This window comes from Pipistrellus kuhlii, unplaced genomic scaffold (assembly GCF_014108245.1).
Source record: "Pipistrellus kuhlii isolate mPipKuh1 unplaced genomic scaffold, mPipKuh1.p scaffold_m20_p_8, whole genome shotgun sequence".
Classification (NCBI taxonomy): domain Eukaryota; kingdom Metazoa; phylum Chordata; class Mammalia; order Chiroptera; family Vespertilionidae; genus Pipistrellus; species Pipistrellus kuhlii.
The window spans coordinates 58,722,482-58,747,304 of NW_023425584.1; the positions used below are offsets into that span (position 1 = coordinate 58,722,482).

The following is a 24,823-nucleotide window of genomic DNA, read 5'->3' on the forward strand; positions in this document are numbered from 1 at the left end:
CCCTGAGTAGGTAGATAAGAGACTCATTGGAATTCTATTTTATTTTCATAAGCCAGAAAATGGAGATTTAGAAATCTTAAATTTTTTTTTGGGGGGGGGGGCCCAGGCTGGCAGGGGAGGGCAGTTAGGGGCCATCGAGCTGGCAGAGGAGCAGTTAGGCATCAATCAGGCTGGCAGGGGAGTGGTTAGGGGGTGATCAGGCTGGCAGGCAGAAGCAGTTAGGGGCAATCAAGGCAAGGCAGGCAAGCAGTTGGGAACCAGCAGTCCTGGATTATGAGAGGGATCCCAGATTGGAGAGAGTGCAGGCTGGGCTGAGGGACACACCTCTCCCCCCCGCCCCCTGATGCACAAATTTTCTGCACCAGCTCTTTAGTTAGTAATAATAACAACCCTGGGGAGGGCAAACATTTCCAGGGAAGGCTAGAAGACTGAGGAAATGAAGAAAAGTCTTGACCAAAGCAAAGAGGCAAAAGCTTTAAGATGGTCCACAGCAGAAAGTGTCATAGAAGCCCAAACATAATCAAACTGAATACTCTTTCTCCAAATGAATAATGGTTTTAACAAAAACACTATTTGGTAGATTGGCATATAAAAAGTAATATGATAACCTGGCCAGTGTGGATCAGTGGTTGAGTGTTGACCCATGAAACAGGAGGTCATGGTTTGTTTCCTGGTCAGGGAACATGTAGGTTGTGGGCTCAATCCCCAGCAGGGGATATGCAGGAGGCAGCCAATCAATAATTTGGCTCAGTAGATAGAGCGTCACCCTGTGGACTGAAAGGTCCCAAGTTTGATTTCCATCAAGGGCATGTGCCTTGGTTGTGGGCACATCCCCAGTTAGGTGTGCAGGAGGCAGCTGATCAATATTTCTTTCCCATCGATGTTTCTAACTCTCTATCCCTCTCCCTTCCTCTCTGTAAAAAAAAATCAATAAAATATATTAAAAAATAATTTCCTCTTATCATTGATGTTTCTATCTCTTTCTCCCTCTGAAATCAATAAAAACATAAAATTTAAAAAGGCAATATTATAGAGAATTAATATGTGAATAGAGGACAAAGTTTCAAGCCTAAATAATGGGAGGTAATAATAATGTAACACAGGAATTTTATAAGGTGTCAATGAGATATTATCTATAGAGTCTTTATTAAGCAATAAACACATGTATTTCTTCTTATTATGATGTATTCTTTATTTTGTTCTTATTCTTTTTCAAAGTTGGTAATAGTGATAAAAATGCTGTGCCTCAGAAAAAAAATCTTCATATAGTATACTCATTTGGTTTGCTCTGGGCTATGCATATTTACCTATAGTTATTCCTAACAGTTATCTACTCCTAGGTCACAATTCTTTTTTTTTTTAATATATATTTTATTGATTTTACACAGAGAGGAATTGAGAGGAACAGTTAGAAATGTCGAAAAGAGAGAGATATATACCAGCTGCCTCTTGCACCCCCCCCCCCACTGGGGTTGTGCCCGCAACCAAGGTACATGCCCTTGACCGGAATTGAACCTGGGACCTTTCAGTCCGCAGGCTGATGCTCTATCCACTGAGCCAAACCAGTCCCGGCCTAGGTTACAATTCTTAAAACAGTTCTAAAGTATTGTTTTTGAGCATCTCCTGAATTATTCTTGCTTTCAGTACACTCGTGTAAACTGAATATACCATGTAAGCTCTGAGTCTCTACTGTAATCCTTTAAGAAATTTATCTTTTAGAACTCCAGAATTATATTTCAGTGAGCATCACTTAAAAATTGGTAATTGCTTACTTTGCTGTGTCATTCTTGATCATTATGTCTCACTATCTATATATATAAAAAGCCAGCGACTGTAACGCCATAACAACTGGAATGAACAGTTGCTATGAGGCCCATTGCAGCCAGCGAACTGGCCTTATTGGGAGTAGGGCCAGTTGTCCAACCTCCTGTGGCCCCTCCCCCCATCTTGCCACACCCTGATTGCCCCCCTACCACAATAGGGGGTAGGGCTGGTCAATCTCCTGCAGCCCTTCTCCATGGCCCTTGATCAGCCCCTTCATCCCATTTGGGGGTGAGGCCAGCTGGCCCACCACCCACAGCCCTTCCTCATGGCTGGCCCCACCCCTAATCAGCCCCCACCATCCTGATCCACCCAAAGCCCCTCCCCCTAGCCAGCTCCTCCCCCAATTGGCTCCCCCACACCAATCAGGGGTAGAGCTGCTGGCCAATGTCCCCAATTGGGGCCGGTCCAGCAGGACCCCACCCATGCACGAATTCTTGCACTGGGCCTCTAGTTGCATTATAAAAATGACTCAAAGATGCTTTTATACTAGGTGTGTAGGTATACACTATTATTATTCAATACAAGTTGCAGCAAGCTTAGATATCTTTTAAGAATGTTTTTAAATTTTACAATTAAAGTAATAATTTGCATTAAATACTCATTAAAATACAAAAGCTGATTAGTTAGCATACTTTGGTTAATGTTTTATGAGCATTTCTAAATGACTGGTAGTTATTTGCATTTCAAATGCCTCTATATTAAGATAACCATCTTTGAAACCTATTTATTTTCATTTTCAATTACTCAATCACAATAATTATAGCCCTATCGTTTATTCTGCAATGAACAAATTCCCATCAGAGACTCCTTTTATCAATGCAAAATTACTTAATTGTTTTCAGAGAACTTGGTGACAAATACTCCTCATTGTTGACTCCAAACCACACACTATTAGTCATTATCTGAAAAATGGATGGTCTCCAAAATGTTCAGTATCAATTAACAGCCAAATGAAACTATTTCTTCAAGGCAATATGACATTTCACAACAAGACATTAAAACTGATTTAGTTTCATTAACGGTATGTTAACATTAAAAACAGCTTATCTGTATTTTATATTGTTGTTAGGACAGTTCTACTTGTCATTTTTACCTAACTTTCACATAGGCAGCCTTTAACTCATTTGTTTCCTTTACATTCTGATTTAAAAAACAAATCATTCAAAGAAATAAAGGAGACCAATTCTCACATTACAATTATAGTTCTGTCAACAAAATTGTAATAAGCCTGGTTGCAAAAGGATTTAAATGTTGTCATTAGTGAGATTAGAAGTTTCATATAAGAACTGCATAATAACAAATTGCCGGTAAAAATTTCTAGGTTATATTTTTAGCAATTGTTTCTCAATATGCCATTTTAACATGTGTAATTAAATATTATTTAATAATACCTTATGAATATTTAAATGTTATAGACCTTTGCTAATATTCCATTTTTGTTAGAAGTGCCTGCTAGGGGAATGAAACATTAAACTATACACTGCATGAGAGTAGCAGTCTTCTTAATTGTCTATATAGAAAGTGTCCAACATACTTCTATTAATGCAGGAATAAAGAGATGACTTTTATGGCATTTTGATGGTTAGGCTATTTCTCTAGTATTAGTCACACCATTAATTTAATTTTTCCTATATCAACTGATAACAGTGATAAATTACTGGAAGGAGAAAATAAAAGTTGGATATTTCTCATTTTTCCTTATTGCCTAATACAATAAATACTCTTATGATATTTAATTACCAATGCTTCTGAAGTAATAAAGTTGGAAGAAAAAAGGTAAAAAAGGAAGGTATGCACAAGTTAAGTTATTCTTTGTTTTAAGGCAGACACATTAAAAAAATAACTTTGACAAAGAAAAGAGACAGACATATATATAGTATATTTTTAACTATTAAAAACACAGCTTCTCTCAAATTGTCCTTATTATGATTTACTTTAAAGAGTAAGAATTTTCAGTAATCACTGAATAACAAAAAGCCACTGGTTATTTTGGCATTTCCATATATTGAAAAAGTTATATATGTAATCAGATAACCCTCCAGCAGCATTTGGGAGGAAGTTATAGGTAATTAGATAATCTTCCAATAGACTTTGGGAGAAAAAAATTAACAAGTGTTCATCAGCATGCATATGAATTTCCTATTGCTTCTGTAGCCAAGTTGCCAAAAACTGAGTGGCTTAAAAACAAAACAAAACACACACACACACACACACACACAAACACAAACACACACACACACACACACACACACACACACACACACACATTATTCTCTTACAGTTCAGAACATCAAACTCAGTTTTACTGGGCTAAAGGCAAGGCATTCTTAGGCTGGTTCCTTCTGGAGGCTCTGAGGGGAGAGTCCACTTCTTTGCTTTTCTCGGCTTCTCCAGGCCTCCAGCATTCCTACACTTGTGACTGCTAACTCATATCATCCAAATTCATCCTGTCTGCATTGAAGCCATTATTCCCTATCATAAGGTCCCTTGTGATTATATGAGGTGTCCATCTCAAGATCCTTAATTACATCACATGCAAAAGTATTTCTTATTGTATAAAACAACATTACAAGTTCCAAAAATTGGTACTCCGACATCTTTGGCAGTCCATTACTTAGCCTACCACAGAGCATAAACCCTAAAGATGAATGGCATGAGAAAAAACAAATATTAAAACATTTTAAGGATTGTGTATTTATGATTCAAAATAGAAAAAACAACAACACACAATTGGAACAAATATAGGATGGAGCAAAAATAGTTTTACAATTGTTTTTATGAAAAAGTAACATAATAATTACTAAATAATGATAAAAGAATAAACTGTTTCATGTGCTCACAACTATTGATATAAACCAAATCTTGCTCTACCCTGTTTATATAAAATAATAGTCTATAATAAATGAAATAATGTTGGAAAGTTAAAAACAAAAGCAATAAAATACAAAGAATAATAAACCTAAGACAAGTTTTAAGGAAATAAATTTAAATCTCTATAAAGAATAAAATATAGAAAATAAAATTGTTTTAAAAGCACCAAAGATGAGTAATAACCAAGGTCTAGAATAAAGCTTTTTTTAGCTGATTCTAAATATGATCATTCTTTCTTGACAGGCACAACTGTGCAGCTCAAAGAGAGTTGGATCTATTATTAAAACAAGCAAAAAAGTAATGTGGCAGAAAGGCACAAAACGTCTGACAGGATCATGAATTGTAGTGCAATAATAATTGAATATAATTACAAAGCATGCCTAGACCAAAGAAAGGAACTGGATTATATAAACAAACTTCTATTTCCATGAAAAGAGCTCTTATTATGCCCAGTGAGGTAAAGGGCCTGTGTATAGATTATTACAATGAACCGTAATACCCCATTCTCCCCCAAGTGCAATAGTTCACATTTTCAATTATGAAAAAATCCTGCTGATTTAAGCCAAATGTCAGAATTGAATGGAAAAACCAACAGATATAAACATTCCTGGAGAGCAGATGCCACCTAGCCTCTAACAAACCATTCTTTTAATTTTTTTAATTGAATTTTCTAGAGGCCCGGTGCAGTAATTTGTGCATGGGTGGGGTCCCTCAGGGTGGCCTGCTTGGATAGGCCCCAGCTTGTGCCCCCAACCCCACAGCCCCACCTGGCACCCTGCTTTGGCCAGGCGCCACCCCTTTTCTGGTTCTACAACCCCACCTGTGGGGTGATTGACTGGGGCCAGGCCCTGGCCCAGCTCCCTCAGAACCTGGGAGCTGGGTGGTGGCTCTGCCCCTGCTGCCAATACTGGTTGCCATCTGCAGGGTGATTGGGCCCTGCTTGCACCTGCCTTGGTCTGGCACTGCCTGCTCACCTATTTCACCATCTTGCTGCAGTGCTGCTCTTGTTGGGCCCATTGGGGCCGGCAGCACTCCCCTGCTGCTAGAGCCATGTCACCAATGCCCACCATATTACACACTGCCCCCTGGTGGTCAGCACATGTCATAGTGAGCAATCAAACTCTAGGTCTCCCAGTCGAAGGACTGCCTGAGGGAACAATTTGCATATTAGGCTTTTATTATATAGGATTGGGGTGACATTGGCTAATAAAACCATACAGATTTCAAGTGCACCACTCTATAATGTATCCTCTGCATACTGCATCATATGCTCATTACCTCTTTCTGCAGTCATTTATCCCCACTTTGTGCTCTTCCATCTCCCTTACCCCACTTTCCCTCTGGCAATCACCACGCTGTTGTGTTTGTTTTGTCGTGTTTAAAATATATTTTTATTGACTTCAGCAAGGAAGGGAGAAGGAGAGAGATAGAAACATCAATGATGAGAGAGTATCACTGATTAGCTGCCCACTAGGGATTGAGCCCACATCCTGGGTGTGTGCCCTGATTGGGAATTGAACCGTGACATTTTGGTTTATAGATCGACACTTGACCACTGAACCACACTAGCTATGTCTGGTTTGTTTGTTTGCTTGCTTGCTTAATCACTTCACCTTTTACATCCTGGTCCACAGCTGTCAGTCTGTTCTATGTATCTATAATAGTATGTCTGTTTCTATTCTGTTGTTAGTTTATTTTCTTCATTAGATGCCACATATAAGTAAAATCATAACTAGTATTTGTCTTTCTCTGACTGGCTTAATTCACTTAGCATAATACTCTCCAGGTCCATCCATGCTGTTGCAAAGGGTCTTAGAGATGTGGGGAATATGGAGAGCTTGATAAAATGTATACTTTCAGTTATAAAATAAATAAGATATGAATATGACATGGTAACTACAATTGATAACACTGTATTGTATAATTAAAATCTGCTGAGAAAGTTAAAATTTGCTGAGAGAGAAGAACTTAATGGCCTCACATGTATGATGGATGTGTTGATATGATGGGAAGAGGAATCATTTCACAATGTAGATGTACATTAAATCATCATGTACACTTTAAATATTTCATTTAACTATAAATCAAAAACTAAAAAAAAATAAAGAAAAACAAGAAAGTAAGCTCATCCCAGGTGATTGGAAGAAAGTGAATATCCTCTCATAATATAACTTCTCCATTTATTTATAACCTTTTAGTTACCCTCCTAAGCCATCTCTATTGATAAGTGTTTGTAGCAGGTAATGATGAATTTTTATCGTAGGTTCATTTTTTTCTCCTTAGAAGATATCTTAATGATAACTATCCTATATAATAAAAGGGTAACATGCAAATCTATTGGGTGGAGTAAGAACTGGTTGCTATGATGTGCAATGACCACCAGGGGGCACTCAACACTGGAGCTGTCCTCTGGTGGTCAGTGTACTCCCACAGGGGGCGTGCTGCTCAGCCACAAGCCTTTCTGACCAGTGGAGAGCGCAGCAGCCCTACTCTGCAGCAGTGTTAAGGATGTCCAACTGTGTCTAAGGCCTGGGGGGAGTGGGCCATGCCACAGACATCCCCCAAGGGCTCCTGGACTGCGAAAGGGCCTCTAGTATCTATATAATAGGTTATGCCTTTCCTAACTATTAAGCAACAAATGTCAGACCATTTGCTTTTTAGAAGATTGAGCAAATCTATAAAATATGACAGCCTCAAAAACATCTCTATAGACCAGCTGGTGTGGCTCAGTGATTAAGTATGGACTTATGAACCAGGAAGTCACGATTCAATTCCAAGTCAGGGCTCATGTCCAGGTTTCGGGCTCTATCCCCAGTGTGTGGTGTGCAGGAGGTAGCCAATCAATTATTCTAAGTGCTCATTGAAGTCTCTCTCTCTCTCTCTTTCTTTCTCTCTCTCTCTTTCTCTCTCTCTCTCTCTCTCTCTCTCTCTCTCTCTCCCACTTCCTTTCTGAAATCAATAAAAATATACTTAAAAAAAGACATCTCTATATAACACTATTTTCTTGTAGGGATGTCTGAAATAGACATTGCTAAAAGCAAAAAATAATTATGGTAAAATAAATCTACTTGATGAGGATGGTTCTCATTCTGAACCTTTAGTCTACACAACATAAATTGAAAGGCAGATTGGTTTTCATCTAGATTATTTTAGCAAAAGAAATAACAAAAACCAATAATTTTGTTCTCTAGATAAAGGTCTCTAAAATTTCCAAAATTAACATTATAAAATAATAACATTATTTGGTCTGATATTTAACCAAACAAATGTTCTACATGGAGCTATTGTTTAAATTTTTTTTCTGTCAATTGTTTTATCGCTACATAAATTCACTCAGTGCTAGGCAAATAGCAGAATTTATTTATCCAACTATTCAATCAACATTAGCTAGTACAAGATATTTTATTCATGTGTTTACTATTTATTGACTATTGTCATCTGTATCTTATGGAAAATGAAGTAGAATGCATTATTTCTGACTTTAAGAGCTTTGTAGTCCAGTAGAGAATAAAAAGAATACACACACAAAAAGAAGCTATCAGATTTCATTAACAAATAAAGACTAGAAATGAAAGACTTGGATTGAAAAGAGGACACAAAGTGAGTCAGAGTAGCCATAAAAGACTCTAATTAGAAGATAGATGGAGATCAGGGTTAAATAGCATCAACAAAGACTCCATAGGAGAATTGCTTGAATCTGGTCCCAGCAATAAATACTTTGGGCTAGCTACTGTGATGAGTCTATGCAAGGGACAAAATCAGATATCTTAGAAATTATGAAATATTATTAGTTATAATATTACTATAAAAATATAATATTATTATTTTAATCCTCAAGTGATCTGTAAAAAAAAGTCCCTTTTCTAACATTCCTTTCTCCTAGATGTTTTCAACTTGATAGAACCAAATAACTGCTGATACAGCCTAGAGAAGTCTAGGTGTCTTATATTTGGAAGGCACATAATACCTATTAAATAACAGATACATTAATGATATGTATTAATCTCGTTGTTGGCAAACTGAGGCTCACGAGCCACATTCGGCTCTTTGGCCCCTTGAGTGTGGCTCTTCCACAAAATACTATGGCCTAGGCAAGTCTATTTTGAAGAAGTGGCGTTAGAAGAAGTTTAAGTTTAAAAAATTTGGCTCTCAAAAGAAATCTCAGTCGTACTGTTGATATTTGGCTCTGTTGACTAATGAGTTTGCTGACCACTGCACTGATCTATGACACATTTAGCCTTTATGCAAATGAGAAAAAACATCCTTGCATTAGTTGTCCTCAAGTGCAAAACAGAGTTGGGGATGTTTTCTGCCAGCTGTAACATCTTGATAGTGGTGTTTTAGGGTGAGTGTGGTGGGGCCATCTATATATATATATATATATATATATATATATATATATATATATATATATATATATATATATGTGTGTGTGTGTGTGTGTGTGTGTGTGTGTGTGTGTGTGTGTGTGTGTCTGTTTGACCAGTAGCTGTGACTTGCACTGACCACCAGGGGGCAGACACTCAATGTAGGAGCTGCCATGACATGCATTGGCCATTTAAAAATAAACACCACCACAGACTTTGTGCCCACAAAGCAACACTTGGCTTCCCCTAAGTGGAACACAGGCCCCACAACCACCCTGGAGCAATAGCCCACCAAATCACAGTAACACTGCTGAGACCCCATGGCACAAAATGCAGAACACAGCCCAGCTCAGCCTGGAAACGGTCACTGTGAGCACCAGGTAATTATGGCACGTAGCAGTGCCCAGCTTCCTCTTCCTGGCAACTAGCCTCCTTGCAGTTTCTTCAGCCCAGGAACACAATTTGCTTTATATCCAGGTGCAAACATTTTACACTTTAACCAAATGTCTGTGAAGCATTTTCCCATGCCTCATATGATTTGATCCTCACAGAAGTCCTGGAGTAGAATCCTATAATATTTTATTTTCATTAGCCAGAAAACAGAGGTTTAGAAAGTTTAGAAACTTTACCCTACTGAAAAGAAGTAAAAAATGGTGGACCTTGAAAATGACTTCAGGTTTTCTCACTGCACAGAATATAGTCAAACACTGCTGCAGTTAAATATTTTATCCTTTGTTCTCCATGTGTAACCTACAATAATAATCTGCTTCATGTTGTTATTTACTGCTGTGTTTCTGACAATTACCTGAAAGAGAAGTTGGGGTGCTTTACTGGGCTGGAAAAAGTTTAGCTACATCAGAAAGCAGGTCTAATTAAGCAAGTTTATTCTATAATACATAGAGAAAAGGCAAAGTTGACTCATGCATGCATGACACATATAAAGCTCTCGCTGGCGCCACGTGCATGTGTATCAATCTGTCATTGTTGATCATGAATTTGGTTGACACTTCTATTATAGAGAAAGGGAGAATAACAATACTAAAGTATTTCTAATTGATTTCCTTTTAATGTGCACAAATCCGTGCACCAGGACACAAGTGAAAAATAAAACTGTACAGAGAAGTGTATGGAGACCAAATAGCTCCCCTTAAGAAGTTTCCCTGTGAGAAAAATGACAGCTCTTGCTCTTGAAGAGTGAAGTGCTTTGATAGACTAATTGCATGTTAAATTAATGAGTGCTATACTTGTCTCCTGAGTGACGTGTGGTAGTGTACATTATATTTCAAAGCTGTCATCTACTGATCTGTACTGTATGTCTATGTCATTTAGGTGAACTAAAAAGTCACTGAAAGTCAATTTTGAACTCTATTCCAAAATTGTCTTTTAAATACTTCTCTAAAAATATTTACACATTGTCTAAGAAAATCAATTATTCAGAGGCTAAATACATGCTTCTATAAAAATAAATACATGGCATTCTCATCACAATTAGAGATAAAAATAGGCATTGTAATGTAAATGCAATATACAATTCCTTTTGAAACACACCAAGCTGCTACTAGGTATAAAGGAACAGTTTCAAATTATTCATTCTCTAATCTGAGATATTCCCTGAGTAATTACACTGTGCTGTAACCATTATTATTAGGCTTTCAATCCACACCTTATATTATGAATTAAGAAAAATTTAAGTATCTCAAAACACACACACACACACACACATACACACACACACACAAAAAAAACAAACAAAACAAAACAAAAAAAAACTTGGGCCTTCTTTCTCCAACCTGAAGTATAATTTTAGCATATAGTTTTTCAAAAAAGCACAAATCTATATTCTAAAACATCAAAAAGCACGCAAACTTTATTGAATATGTTTAGAGAAGCTGAGGGGTAATCACATCATACATCACTCAGGAAATCTAATCTTATTGAATGGCAGTCTTTGTCTCTAAAGTTTAATTCATCAGGAATAGTAGCTAATCCCCGATATCTTTCTTTCTTGTTCCTTACGACAGGATCCTGCCTCTCCCTCCTTCCCACTCATCTCCCTCTTCCCAAGGTGACAATCTTTTCAGGGAGCTCCATGGCCGTATTTGCTTTTTAAAATTTTCTGTTCCACACATCACAAAATTAGCACAACAGAGAAAACAGAGATTTCCCCCAAGAAACTGGAAGGAAAAAAAAAACACCACAAAACCTGTCAACAATCAAATATTTTTGAATGCTCATACATCTTCGAATATTGGGGGGAAATGTTATCTCATGGTATTAATTGCATAAATCCTTTTTCTCCCATGTAGTATCCAATTAATTGTTCAGAGTGAGTATGGTAATTTTTCCAAGTCTATGCTTTTTAATGTAGTATTAAGGCTAAATTTGATTGCAAAGTATCATAGATACTGAAATCATTAACTTAACAAAACCTTGGAACTGGATTACTTTATACCAGGAGAAAGTATGCATTTTTCCTCAGGGTTACTCAATATTTTTCAGTTTTAATATTACTTTCACTATGCTCTAGTTTAAATTTTGATAATTAAAATATTAAGTTAACTGTACTATTACCATTGTTGTCTCTTGAATGGATCCAAAACTGTTGATAAAAATGTTTACAACTACATCAACAGGAATACCTGTAAATAAAATTAAAGATATATTTAGTAGCTGTAAAAAAAAACTTGGTCAGAATCTACATATTTCATAGTCTATGCATTTTCTTTTATATTTTTCCTAACTCACATATGATGTAAATTATAAATTAGTGGTCTTAGTATACCATGTTCACAATTACTACTAACTTATTTTTCTAAATAGGGATCATAACGCAAATAAAAAATGAGTTAAGTTGTATTTTATAATGTTATTTTTTCAGAAATAGTTACCTATTAAATTGTAGAGACTCTGAGAAAATACATTTATTTACCTTTCAAAATTTTATAAATTGAGTTGATGCATTTACTTAAGAAAATGTAAATTATCCTTTACAAAATATCATTTAAAATATTGTTTACTTTTTTAAAATGTGTATTATTATCAGAAGCTCTTACTTGCTTTGGTAAGCAATATTCAGTAGATTTCACTAACATATACTATCCTTTTCTTTCTAATTCATGCAATTGCAAAATTAATCAGACATATAAGAGTCATTATAAAGATTTTTGCCTGACCTTTTAGAAAGTAATTTGAAAGTTCATGGAGTGAGAACTAAGGTATAATGTTGCAAATTTCTTTCTTGCTTTCTTTTTTCCTTACTCGTTGTGGGCTGCTGGTTGGGCTAACAAAGGGAAAATGTGAATTTAGCCTTTCAGCCACATAACCACTGGCTGATGAAAAACAGGTGGTGAATCAATATATGCTAGACATGTGACAATCCAGGCCATGGCTGTTGTTGAAAGTAACTGAATAGGTTCTGGTAATGAACAAAAAAACCCTGTTTTTACAACATAGTTGTATAACTTCAGTTGACTAGAAGCAGCTGCAGACTTTTTTTTTTTTCTGTGAAGGAAAAAAATCAAGCTTTATACTGTTAATCTGATCTACATTAATACCTGTTCTTAGGATTATAGTTTTTGAGAGGAGATTTTTTTTTCATATTGCTTTTCTAACTCATCAAGAGAACAAACAATTAAAAATTAAAGCAAGAAAAAGAAAAAAAAAAGTTTGCTCCCTTATATAGTCTTCTCATGACTTTCATAGCAAGTAGGGATTTTGTTCTTGGCAGGTGTGATAAAGAGTAGTATTTTGTTGGAATAAAATCAATCCATGTTGTAGAAAACAGTCTTTTAAGTACTTCAGAGGCTAAATACATGCTTCACTATTATTCACACATGTGGTCATCTTTTCCCCCCACCTTTTTTCAGCAAAAGAGCAGAAGAAAAAAAAATGTTTTATCAGTATGAAAGGCTAGAAAATGTAAATAAATAAATAAATAAATAAATAAATAAATAAATAATAGAAATAGAAATCAAAACTTTTCTCTATTTCTAATGAGTATATGGCCACTTTCCTACAAACTATAACTTTGATGCCTGTGAATGAAAGCCAGTTCTGCAACCAGAGCCTAAATTTTGAATCATAAGGTTAAGAATACTAAGTACTCAAAAACCCATTACAGAGGCTAGCCTGTTAATTCACAATATACCTTTTTATACAAACTGGAGAGCATATAAATCTATTAGATTATTATTTTGCCTATTTTCGAACATGCATACCAATTTGCAATCTTGTTTTTAACATCACAACTAAATTATTTCATACTATAAAATTAATTTTTAAATTACAAAGAAGTAGATATTTGAGGGGGGATAAAACAAACCTTTGAAATTTGGTCTTATCCTGGGATCATAACTGACTAGTAGCCTATTCAAGATATTGCTAGTGGAGTTGGCAGGGACTCGGGCTAGGTCCTCTGGTGACTGCTGGCTGTAAGAGAAAAGAACAAAACAAAATCCTGATAAGTATTTAGAAATGGCAATCAAGAGGAATGGGTAATTTTCAGTGAAGAAAATACTTGACTTCTTGAGACAAATCTACAATTACGGCATGGAGTTTCCAAAGAGAAGTTAAATGAAAAGTAGTAGACATTGTCAGTAGGCTGAAATATATGTGCCATGAGAAATAAAACCAGTAATAAAGTACTTTAGGCCTGGTTTTTACCAAATGAGTGAAACACTGTCCTAAATACTCCAACTTTCTTTTAAGTAAAATTAAGCAGACATCTTACTTGTCCTGAAGCAAGCTTCAATCAAAATCTAGATGAGCACCAAGGGAGTGCAGACAATGAGATAACAGTAAAAGATGTGTCGTTTTTTTAATAATGTAGTATAATATTAACGTTCTGCATGCACAAGCAAGGGAGTATATGGATACCATAAGAGGGTCACAAAGATAATCTAAGAATTTTAAAAAATCATGCTGATATTTATGAAATGAGATTTTCCAAGAAATACACAATAATGTTCTCCAGTTAAATATGTTGGAAGAGGGTGTGAAAATAAATATACTGCTAAAGGAAGCCGCATTTAAAACGGAGTTTAAAAGCCCTGAAGGGGAAGCTCTCATGCAAGTACCACTTCTTGCAGCCAAAAAATCCAGCAAGAAGGGAGGACCTTTTTCACTTTGGGTTCTATCTTCTGCTTTTATAAAAAGGAAGATCTCCTTGCCCCAGAAGCAGCACATTAACCACCCCTTGCAGATCTATGAAAAACCACCAGCGCCTTGAACTCTTGCTTTCCCATGAACAACCCTCCCCAATTTCCTCCTAAAACCTAATAAGAGCTAACATTCCCTTTGTCTCTTTGGACTTGCCTATGGTTCTCCTGCCCCAAATTGCAACGTTCTGCTATTCCCAAATACACTCAACTGCCAATAAAACAACTGGCTGTTTTTATTTTTGAAGATGACAGTACATCCTCCATTATCAGATCAGTTAAACAGGGAAAATACAGAGCTACAAGACACAACTATCTCTTTCTATTTTATGTGTTTACTGTCAATGATTAAAAAGAGAAAAATACTGCCATTTGTTTCTCTTTGAATTAACTTTGAACAATGAATCTTGATTAAATTGGTAGTTGCTTGACAATAATTTAAATACACACATACATTGACAATACTTTAAAAACACACACACATTGGAAATGAATGGAAAATGTTCGGTTATTATTTGTTTGGGTTTGTTTTAACACCCATGAACTCTTATCATATAATCATTTTCCCAATACAAAAAAAATCCATGAGAATCACAAGGAAGATTAAAATTATATTTGGAGCATCTAGCACTGTCCATTCATTATTGATATGGTAAAATGTCAATTTCATAAATGATATTCATTTATATGAATAAATAAATAAACTTGGATGTATTGGCCAGGGATTTGTTTTGAAATCCCAGCTCTTATCTAACAGGCAATTCTGTTCTGAGTCAATTATCATTACAGTCTGCTGCTAAGATTCAACCACTAGAGGTAAGATGTGATCAATATTAAAAAATTTTTGAAAAATCTAACAATACAAATTGACAAACCTTTTCCAAGTAGCTATCAGACAGAGTCCAAAATATTTTTAAAAAGTGAAAATCAAATTAGTTAAATCTCTCCAAATTGCAGGAGATTATAAAGTACTTTAAAATTGATTCTCATGGTCTTATTAGATCAAAGTTGCAGAGAATTGGAACTGGTAATAAGATTTCATTTCATTGTAGGTGAAATTGTAACCTCTTTAAAGCCAACTGCCACCCCTTATCAAAGAAAACTCTAAAGAGAAGGAAGGCATGGGATATTAGGATGCAAATTAGTGTTTAAATTCACAAGATTTCTATTCATATGAGATGATAATTGATCAATTACAAAATACACATATTGGTTCAATTAAAGAGTGCTATTATTGTGCCTCTTGATATAAAATCTTTCTTAAGTATCTTTCTTCTAAACAATGAAATGACTAGACAGCATAAAGACAATTAACACTAGTTTTTGTAGTAGAGAACTTTCCAGCCTGATTTTTTTTTTCTTCCAGCTGTGAAAACTGGCAGATTATGCCACCCTACAATAAACCCCTTTGTCATAAAGATTATTTTGAGCTAAAGATTCTTGGAAAACAACAAATGAAGGGAGAGGCCTTCTCTGAACTCTCCTTATATGCCAATAAACAGATCCTCCAAAATGAATTAAGTAATCATAGACCCCCCACCAAAAAAAAATTTCAACTAGGAAAGACTGACTTTTATCACAGGAGGGGAGAGTAGAAGTGGACAGCACACTAGACAAACTTTGTAATAAAGTATTATACTTTTCTATTTTTTTTTAAATAGCCAATTCATCTTTCCTAGAGATCAGTTATTCTCCCTTAAGTGGCCTGCATTGCCCACATGTCCCGCCCGCCCCCCCACCCCCACCCCGTTAAGATGATATATAAGCCAGTCGGCATAGCTCAGTAGTTGAGCATTGACCTATGAACCAGAAAGACATGGCTCGATTTCCAGTCAAGGATATGCATGGATTGTGGGTTTGATCCCCAGTGTGGGGCATGCAGGAGGCAGCTGATCAATGATACTCTCTCATCATTGATGTTTCTATCTCTCTCTCCCTCTTCCTACTTTTCTGAAATCAATAAAAATATATTTAAAAAATAAAAAATATGTTTTAAAAAAAAGATGATATATAAGCTCTCAAATCTCACTATTTTGGGGGGTATTCACTTTTGTTGTTGTTGTAATATCCTTGTGCATATAATAGTAAAAATTAAGTTTGAATACCTTTTCTTTTCTTAATCTGCCTATTTCCAATTTACTTAATAGACCCAACTATAAACTGTAAGCTGTGTCAATCAAACTCATTTTCTAGCTATTCTAATTCACTAGCAAATTTTGTCCTTCCTTTATTCACTGGCTCAGAATAAATTTCCCTTCCTGGAATATTGTAATTTCAACCTTTTACTGTATTTTTCAAGATTGACTTTCTAAAATCTTGCATCAATCATCTCACCTTACTCTAATGAGGACAAACTGATAAATATGCATTGCCAATTAATTTGTAGTTATTGATTTTAGCGAGTGAGGAAGGGAGAGGTATAGAGAGAAAGAAACATCCATCAGCTGTCTCCCTTACACTCCCTACTGGGGATGGAGCCTGCAACCCAGGCATGTGCCCAAACCAGGAATCCAATCAGGAACTTCCTGGTTCATGGATCAGTGCTCAACCACTGAGCTACACCAGCCAGGCTATAGTTTTTCTTAACTACATGTATATTACCAATGAGACGACACAGACAGTATAATACTTGAGGAAATAATGGGTTCTGCATTTTTGTAATAACCCTGTACAGGTTATATCGTATCAAATATACATTGGGTTCAAGTCCTTTACATCTGCCAGGTCTGTAACTAGACTTTAAGATAGCTGCATGTGCTGTAGCAGTAGCAGTCACACTCATCATTTCCATATGAGGAAGAGCATTTATTCCTGTGGTGTCCTCATGTCCTCTTAGAAGACTTTTTTTTTTCTCTCTGAAGACTTCTAGCATTGAACATTGCTGAACCAATCACTGGCCATGAGGAAGAAACAATCATAATTGGCTCGGGTTATAGTCTGGTATGAAATAGATATTGGAAAATCAGCCATCTTGTCCATTACACTCTTGTATTTGATAATCCCTACTACTTGCTTAAATAAGAGAGTTATTAACCACACAGAGAACCATTTATTTAGTGAAGTGAAAGAGAAAAGCCAGATTCGTAGGAAAGTGAGTGGTAGGTTAGTAAATGAAGCAATAGAGTAGATGGTATACTAGTACGTGGAAATGAAGACATAGTAAAATTAAGACAGTTTTCTAAAGTGGTAGAGTCAAGAATGAAACCTGATAATCCAGATTTCTAGTTATTATTTGACAATAAGCCTGCCGTCATAGAAAAGAAATATTATCTATCTTCTTATTATCATCCATCCATATATTGTTTTATATTGCTTTATTTAGGACAATAATTTCTATTATCTCTTACTAGTTTTTAAAATTATTTAGTCCTGGAAAAAGTGTCACTCTTTTACCTAGCTATCTCCAAATGCTTGCATTTTTCTCCAAAGTGAATAACAACAACTAAGTGGCTCAGTGGTTGAGTGTCAACCTATGAACCAGGCAGGGCATATGTCTGGATTGTGGGCTCAATCCCCAGTATGAGGTGTGCAAAAGGCAGCTAGTCAATGATTCTCTCTCCTCATTGATGTTTCTATCTCTTTCTCTCTCTTTTTTTCTCCCTTTTCCTTCCTCTCTGAAATCAATAAAAATAAATTTTTAAATAATCTTATGTGTTAAAAACAAAAACTCAATGTTGGCCGACAAAAACAACCTTTTGAATTAAAAAAGGGAATACATCAAATATACTGTAGCCCATTTTATTCTTATTTCATCACTGTATTTTCATGTCTCTGATGCAAGTGCCCTGATACAAATATTTAGTTAGTAGTTCACCCTTCTTTATATTATTATTTCAAAGACATTTTTAAATTTAAATGAAATTCATGTAGTTTATATTCACATGCATAAATTTAGGGATTTTCATACCCTAAAAATTATATATTTTGCTTAGTCAATACTAAAATAACTTTAAAGTCATCTCTAAACATTAAAAACACACACACATTTTTAGTGCCTAGATACCTATGCCACTTTCTTCCAAAGAGCTAAAACAATTTACATGTAGAATATTTCCCTCTATCTGTACTTGCCTTATAATTTGGAAATGGACCAGTACTATTTATACAAAATAAGCACAAATAAGAAGAGTTAGATGATTTTAACAAGGTCACACACTTAATGCCTTTCACTATTAGAGTCTTCACATTCTGAATCTCAATCTAATGTTTTATCCATCTGACTATGCTATTTTGTTTTATTTCAAGAAATCTATCAACAATTATGATATTATTGCAAAACAGGATTTATTTCATGAAAATGTGATATTAATTTAAGAAAATAACTTACTCTATTCAGGCAATGTGATCAAATGACTAGAAAAATAATATTTTATATCAAAAGCTTTTTTTACAACCAGTCTTCTTTTGTTCACTTGCCTAAACTTGAACCAATGTCGTTACTAATATGCAAAGTTATGCAAGGAATGTATCAGGCTATATAGCTGTATGATGTAATGTTTTCCAGCACTAAAGGAAAAATCCAGAAATTTCTTTGCAAAGGGGGAAAGCTCAGTTTTCCATTAACTATAGGACATTCATATTTCTATATGACCCTTTAGTGACCACGCTAAGCAGTGCCATTTCAGATATGGTGTGAATGAGTATATTATCTTGATCTCATCCCTTAAACCAGGAATCTGAGCCCAAAGGGATTGCTTTGTTTTTCCAAGAGTTATAAATACCACAACAATGGGCAAAGATCTTCTCAGGCCTGAATTCAGTATGGCCTACGTCAGCATGCTTAAACTGGTCTTAAGGCCCTGCAAAGCTTTTGGCTGTACATGAACTAAATAAAAGCAGCATAAAGCAGCAAGGAGGAGCAAGGTTGTCAAATGTGTGGGTTGTATTATTCCTCCTCTTTACTCCAGGGCAGGGTTCTTTACCTCCTTTTTAGGTTACAGACACAGCTGAGAATCTGATAAAAGCTATGTCCTTCCCTGGGAAAAAACACACACACACACACACAAAAACAAAAACAAAACAAAAAAAACAGGCAAAGTTTGCAATGCTAAGTGTTCCCGGACCTGTGGACCATAAGCTAAGAAACAGCTCCTTCATGGAAGCAAATGCTGGTATCCTCATCTAGGAGGTGATTTAAAAAAATAAAATCTGGTATCTTGTAGTGGCAGAAGTAAACTCGGGAGTGGGGAGGGGGGAACAGAAAAGAATATGGCAAAGGGACATAGAAGCCAACTGAAAGAGCTCCCAATGGCCAAATCTATAGTGCTTTGAACAATAAAGTAGTACTGGGTTATATTCTAAACTATAAAATAAAATCCAAGAATCCATATGGACATATGCTTCCCCAAAATACATATCCCTGTGCTAATTATGAGAAAAATATCAGACAAATCCCAACTGAGTGGCATTTTACAAAATACCTGACTAGTACACCCCACAGCTGTGATAATCATGAAAAACAAGAAAGTCAGAGAAACTTCACAGCTGAGAAGAGACTAAGCAGGCGTAAAGACCAATATAATATAATATCTTGAATGGGAATCTGGAACAGAAAAAGGACATTAGATAAACACTAAGAAAATCTCAACAAGGTATGGATTTTAATTAATAATATTGTGTCAATATTGGTTCTTTAACTGTAAAAATGTACCACACTAATATAAAAGGTTATTTATCGGGAAAACTAAATGTGGGGTTATTTTTGAATTCTGTAGTCTTTGGGCAATTTTTCTATGAATCTACAGCTGTTCTAAAATAAAAAGTGTAGTTAGGGACGAGGACAGAGCCAACAGCCAAGGCCTTAACAGACCCCTCAGCAAAGAAGATGCACAGATGGAAAATAAACATAGGACACCAGGGCATGCAGATTAAAGAACAGTGATATACTACCCCACACCCATTAGAATGACCAAGATCCAGAACACTAACACCAAATACAAATGAGAATGAGGAGCAATAAGAACTCTCATTCATTGCTTGGGGGGATGCAAAATGGTAACGCCACTCCGAGAGACCATGTGGTGATTCCTTACAAAACTACACACACTCTTAACCATCTCATCCAGCAATCTTGCTCCTTGGAGATGAAAACAATGTTCACACAAAGGCCCTGCACACAAATATTTATAACAGATCTATTGGTATTTGTCAAAACCTGGAAGAAACCAAGAAATCCTTAAATAAACTGTGCTGAGTCCAGACCATGGAATATTATTCAGCACAAAAAAAGAAATGCACTATTGAGCCATGAAAAGACATGGTGAAACAGAAACGCATATTACTACTAGTAAGTGCATGAAGCCAATCTGAATAGACTGCATACTATATGATTCTAAACTATATGACATTCTGGAAAATGCAAAACTACAGACAGTGAAAAGATCAATAGTTGCCAGGGGCTGGTTGGAGGAGGGGAGGAGAGATGAATAGGCAGAGCACCGAGGCTTGAGGGCAGTGAAACTACTCTTCTAGATAATCAGGCAGACAGTCATATAAAGAGAAATATTTTATATACCCAGACAAGAGACTAAGTCAACAGTTGTTTTTGAATCCAGATAATTAAGGGGTTATTCGTTCTTTATTTTCCTATCTGTAGTTATAGCGTATTACTCTCTCTCTCTCTCTCTTGACAGCTTCTGTATTTTTTTCATTCTGTTTCCACACATTAAATCGTGAACAGAGGTTTATGACTATAGCGAATGATACCTTTTACATGATTAGTTGAGTTTAATTAGTTTACAATTTATTTGAAAAGAATGTGTTTAGGGGTAAATGTGGAAGTGTGTGGCAAAGTCTGTCATGTTGTTCTAGGCCAAGAATCATAATTAAGAACAGTGTTCCACAACATTTATTTCATTTATCTCCCCAGTTGGGCTTAAGGAACTTTTGGATCCTGTAGAAACATTTTCAAATCTTGTCCTCAAATCTAACTTCAATTATGCACTTACATCATCCATGGCTGAAAAAAAAAATGTTTTTTACAAGTAGAAACATCTATGTGGAGAGATGCTGGATTTTTAGATACTAGCAATTTCCAAATCCCATCAGAGGCTTTGGTCTTTTTAACTTCATATCACATGTGAGATTACTTGTCCTATAAATACTATAAGTATTTTCTATTTATATTGTATGATTCTCAAACAGTGTAACATACTATACATTCTCACTACTTCTCATTGGTTTGTTAATTTGATACAAAACTCGTGTCATAAGTAATTAAATGTAAACCTCAATCCAAACCAAACGTTTACTGTGCAATTGCTTTCTGTGCTTTGCAGAAACAGGATTATATTTTGACCCAGCAAATAAAAACCTGCAGTAACACCTCTAACCCTGCTCTAACTACAGCTGGAAAAGTACTTATTTTTTTCTCAATTTTCCATGCGTAGCACAGATATAAAATGTTTCTCTTCTGCCCTAATAGAACTGGTAATAAGATAAACCCACCCTAATGCACATAATAAAGTTAAGTGTGGAAATAATTGAAGAAACACTTGTCTGTTAATAGTCTACAGACTGGTTGGTGTTCTAGCCCAAACAGACTGTAAGATTCCCACATGATACTGGGAAATTCACTTGCCCTCTCTGAGCTTCAGTATTCTCACCTTTAAATCAAGGTTTAAGTGAGGGGATCACTAAGGTCCTGTTCAATAATCTGAATCTACCTGTTGTGGATGCTGTGGTGCTGCGTCCCTGATGGTCCCTTCAAAACTGAGACTGCTGCCCTAACCGGTTTGGCTCACTGGATAGTGTGTTGTTGGCCTGCGGACTCAAGGGTCCCAGGTTCGATTCCGGTCAAGGGCATGTACCTTGGTTGCGGGCACATCTCCCGTGGGGAGTGTGCAGGATGCAACTGATGGATGTTTCTCTCTCATCCATGTTTCTAACTCTCTATCCCTCTCCCTTCCTCTCTGTAAAAAATCAATAAAAAATATAAAAAACGAAACAAAACTGAGACTGTTGCCAGGAATGCTATGAGTCTGAGCTATGTCTCTTCTGGAGTAACCTTCAGCTGGAGAGGTGTCTTACCCGTATCCAGAAACCTTGTCGTGGGGAGGCAAGGGAACCCTTTCTACTAATCGAGACAACCTGAGAGGGTGCCCCCGCTGCAGAGTGCCCTAGGGCATTAACTGATGCTTAGATGCAGCCCTATTGTTCTTGGGTTTGAATCCCCTCTTTTCACCCACATAGGTGTAGTTCCAAAAGCAATTGCTCTCTGCCTGTAAATCTTCATCTCAGAATCTGCCTTTGAGAGAACTCAATCTACAACATCAGCTAAATAATAAGATTCCTTAAAGAACAGCATCTTATACGACTATCAATATGCAGCATTTCTCCTTTACTTTAGCCATTCCTGAATTCACTTAACAAAGCTCTTGAGCTTTTATATAAGGTACCGGATGCTGGGTTATGCATTTAAGAATCCAACACAAATGTTGATTATTCTGATATAAAAGTGGTCTTCAAAACTGTGGGTTCAGATGAATCTGTCTAGCGATTCTTGGTTTGGGCTGGCCTTGAGTTCACCTAAGAAGCTCTGCAAACTTCTGATGCCAAGCCCGAACCCTGCCCTCCAGACTTAATTAGTTTAAGTTGTTTAGCCCAGGCATCAGGATATTAAAAGCTCCTCAGATTATTCCAGTGATCAGATAGTCACTTGCTAGAAAAGAGAATTTAGAGTGAGAAAAGAACATGGAATTAAAACATGAACAGAGGGAGGAAAAAATATGCCAACAATTATGACGAAGAATAAACTGCCTAAGAGGAAGGAGGAAATCCATGAGTGAGTGTCAACAGAACTCCAGGAAAAAAGGATATTCTATGGAAGGGTTGGTTAACAGGACCAAATGCCATGGTGAAGTTGAGATAAGGACTGGAAACTCTCTGTGGGGTTTAGAAAAAAGGAGAGCTGTTTTCAGCTGAGAAAGAGATTGAAGCCAGATAGATGGGAGTCAATAGAACAGAGAGCAGTAGGAAAGGGAATTGGAAGAGAGAGGACACCTATTGAAAAGTTTGACTGGGAGAGATTTTAACAAGATTGAATAAGAAGCCTGGACCCCATGGACACACCATTCCCCTTTTCAGAAATCCAGAAAATAATTGAGAGGCTTCTACACCCAACCAGCTGCAATGAAACTAGGAGGGAAAGTGGGGACACACTCTTTCATACCCTCATAAACCCCACCCTCAGAGCAGCATAGCCTAGTACCATCCAGAGCTCCCAGCTTCTCCCTGAGCAGGAAAAGGGTCTTACCCCACATAATATCACAGCTTTTCTAGATGCTACCCTAGATACTTGTTTTTATTTCCCCTGTTCCTGAGTAACAATGGGGCCCAGTATATGCCATTCCCCTGGGGACTACAGAGAACCAAGCTATTGTTGGAATAAGCAGAGTTCACCATAGCTCCACCTTAGCCCCTCAGTGCATCATAATTGGGATGTAAAACTCAGTTTCTCCCTGTGTCTGCACAGGCCATGGTCATGACATTCATAACAGCCACTCACATGTGAAAACAACCTAAAAGTCCATTGATAGCAGCTAACTGGCTTTTTGAAAAACACAGTATATGCATACAATGGAATCTAATTTACCCTTTAAAAAAGAAATCCTGCCATATGCAACAAAATGGATAAACCCTGGGGGCCTTATGCTAAGAAAAATAAATCAGTCACAGAAGCACAAATATTGCATGATCCTACTTATATGAAGAGTCTAAAATAGTCAGACTCATAGAAGCAGAGAATACAATGGTGGTTAATGGAGTGAGGAGGCTATGGGGAATTGCTAATTAACAGAGAAATTTCACTGATGCAAAGATGAATAAGTGCTAGAGATATTCTGTACAATATTGAACCTACAGAAAACAACACTGTGACATTTAATTTAAAAAATCTGTTAAGAGGGCAGATCTCATGTTAAGTATTCATACCACAATAAAATGTTTAAATTTAAAAACAACATGTAGTGACAATACTAAAAAAAAAAAAGAAAAACCATACTGTATATATAGATATACAGTGAGTTTCAAGTGAATTTATAGCTCAATTTCATTTAGAAAAACAAATAAACAGTTAAATTAGTTTGCTTTTTTTTTTTTTTTTGGCTGAACCAATGGTTGTTTCCTTGAACTATTTACATAGCTATTGTTTGGAAACAAATTTTAATTTTTTGGCTTTCTTCTAGGGAGAATCTGGCATTGAGAGATAAGTAAACACCAGCAGGACAAATTAGCATTGGATATAATGCCTAAATACTTCAACTTTGCAAATTAATATAATAAATCTATTTTTACCCCCTTAACATGAAAACTAGCAAGATAAAAGAATGGCTACAGACAGGTGAGTTTCAGAGACATACTGCATTTTTCTATACTGTAGTCCATAGTGTAAAACTTGAGTGGATTACAAAAGATGCAGTTGAGTGAGAAAAAGTGAATCCCAATTTCAGATTCTCTCCTCCCCCAAAATAGGAGTCAACGAGATCTAAATGATGGGTGAAAAAACCAGCCTTAGATGACGGAGAGCTCGCTCATTCACTCTAGGGAGGAAAAGGAATAGAGGGGGATGGTAATAGAGGCAGGATCATATGCCCTCATGGAAAATAG

The 24,823-nt window shown here is 36.3% G+C and overlaps 1 protein-coding gene across 1 annotated transcript in view; it reads right to left on the reverse strand.

Annotated features, from left to right (window-relative positions):
- Positions 1-24,823, reverse strand: part of GLRB (glycine receptor beta) — a 55,452-nt gene that overhangs the window by 25,095 nt on the left and 5,534 nt on the right. The window contains exons 3-4 of the mRNA XM_036424462.2: positions 13,384-13,490; positions 11,634-11,701 (exon numbers count right to left, since the gene is read on the reverse strand). Of these exons, the coding sequence (XP_036280355.1) occupies positions 11,634-11,701; positions 13,384-13,490 (175 nt within the window). The remainder of the gene's footprint in view (positions 1-11,633; positions 11,702-13,383; positions 13,491-24,823) is intronic.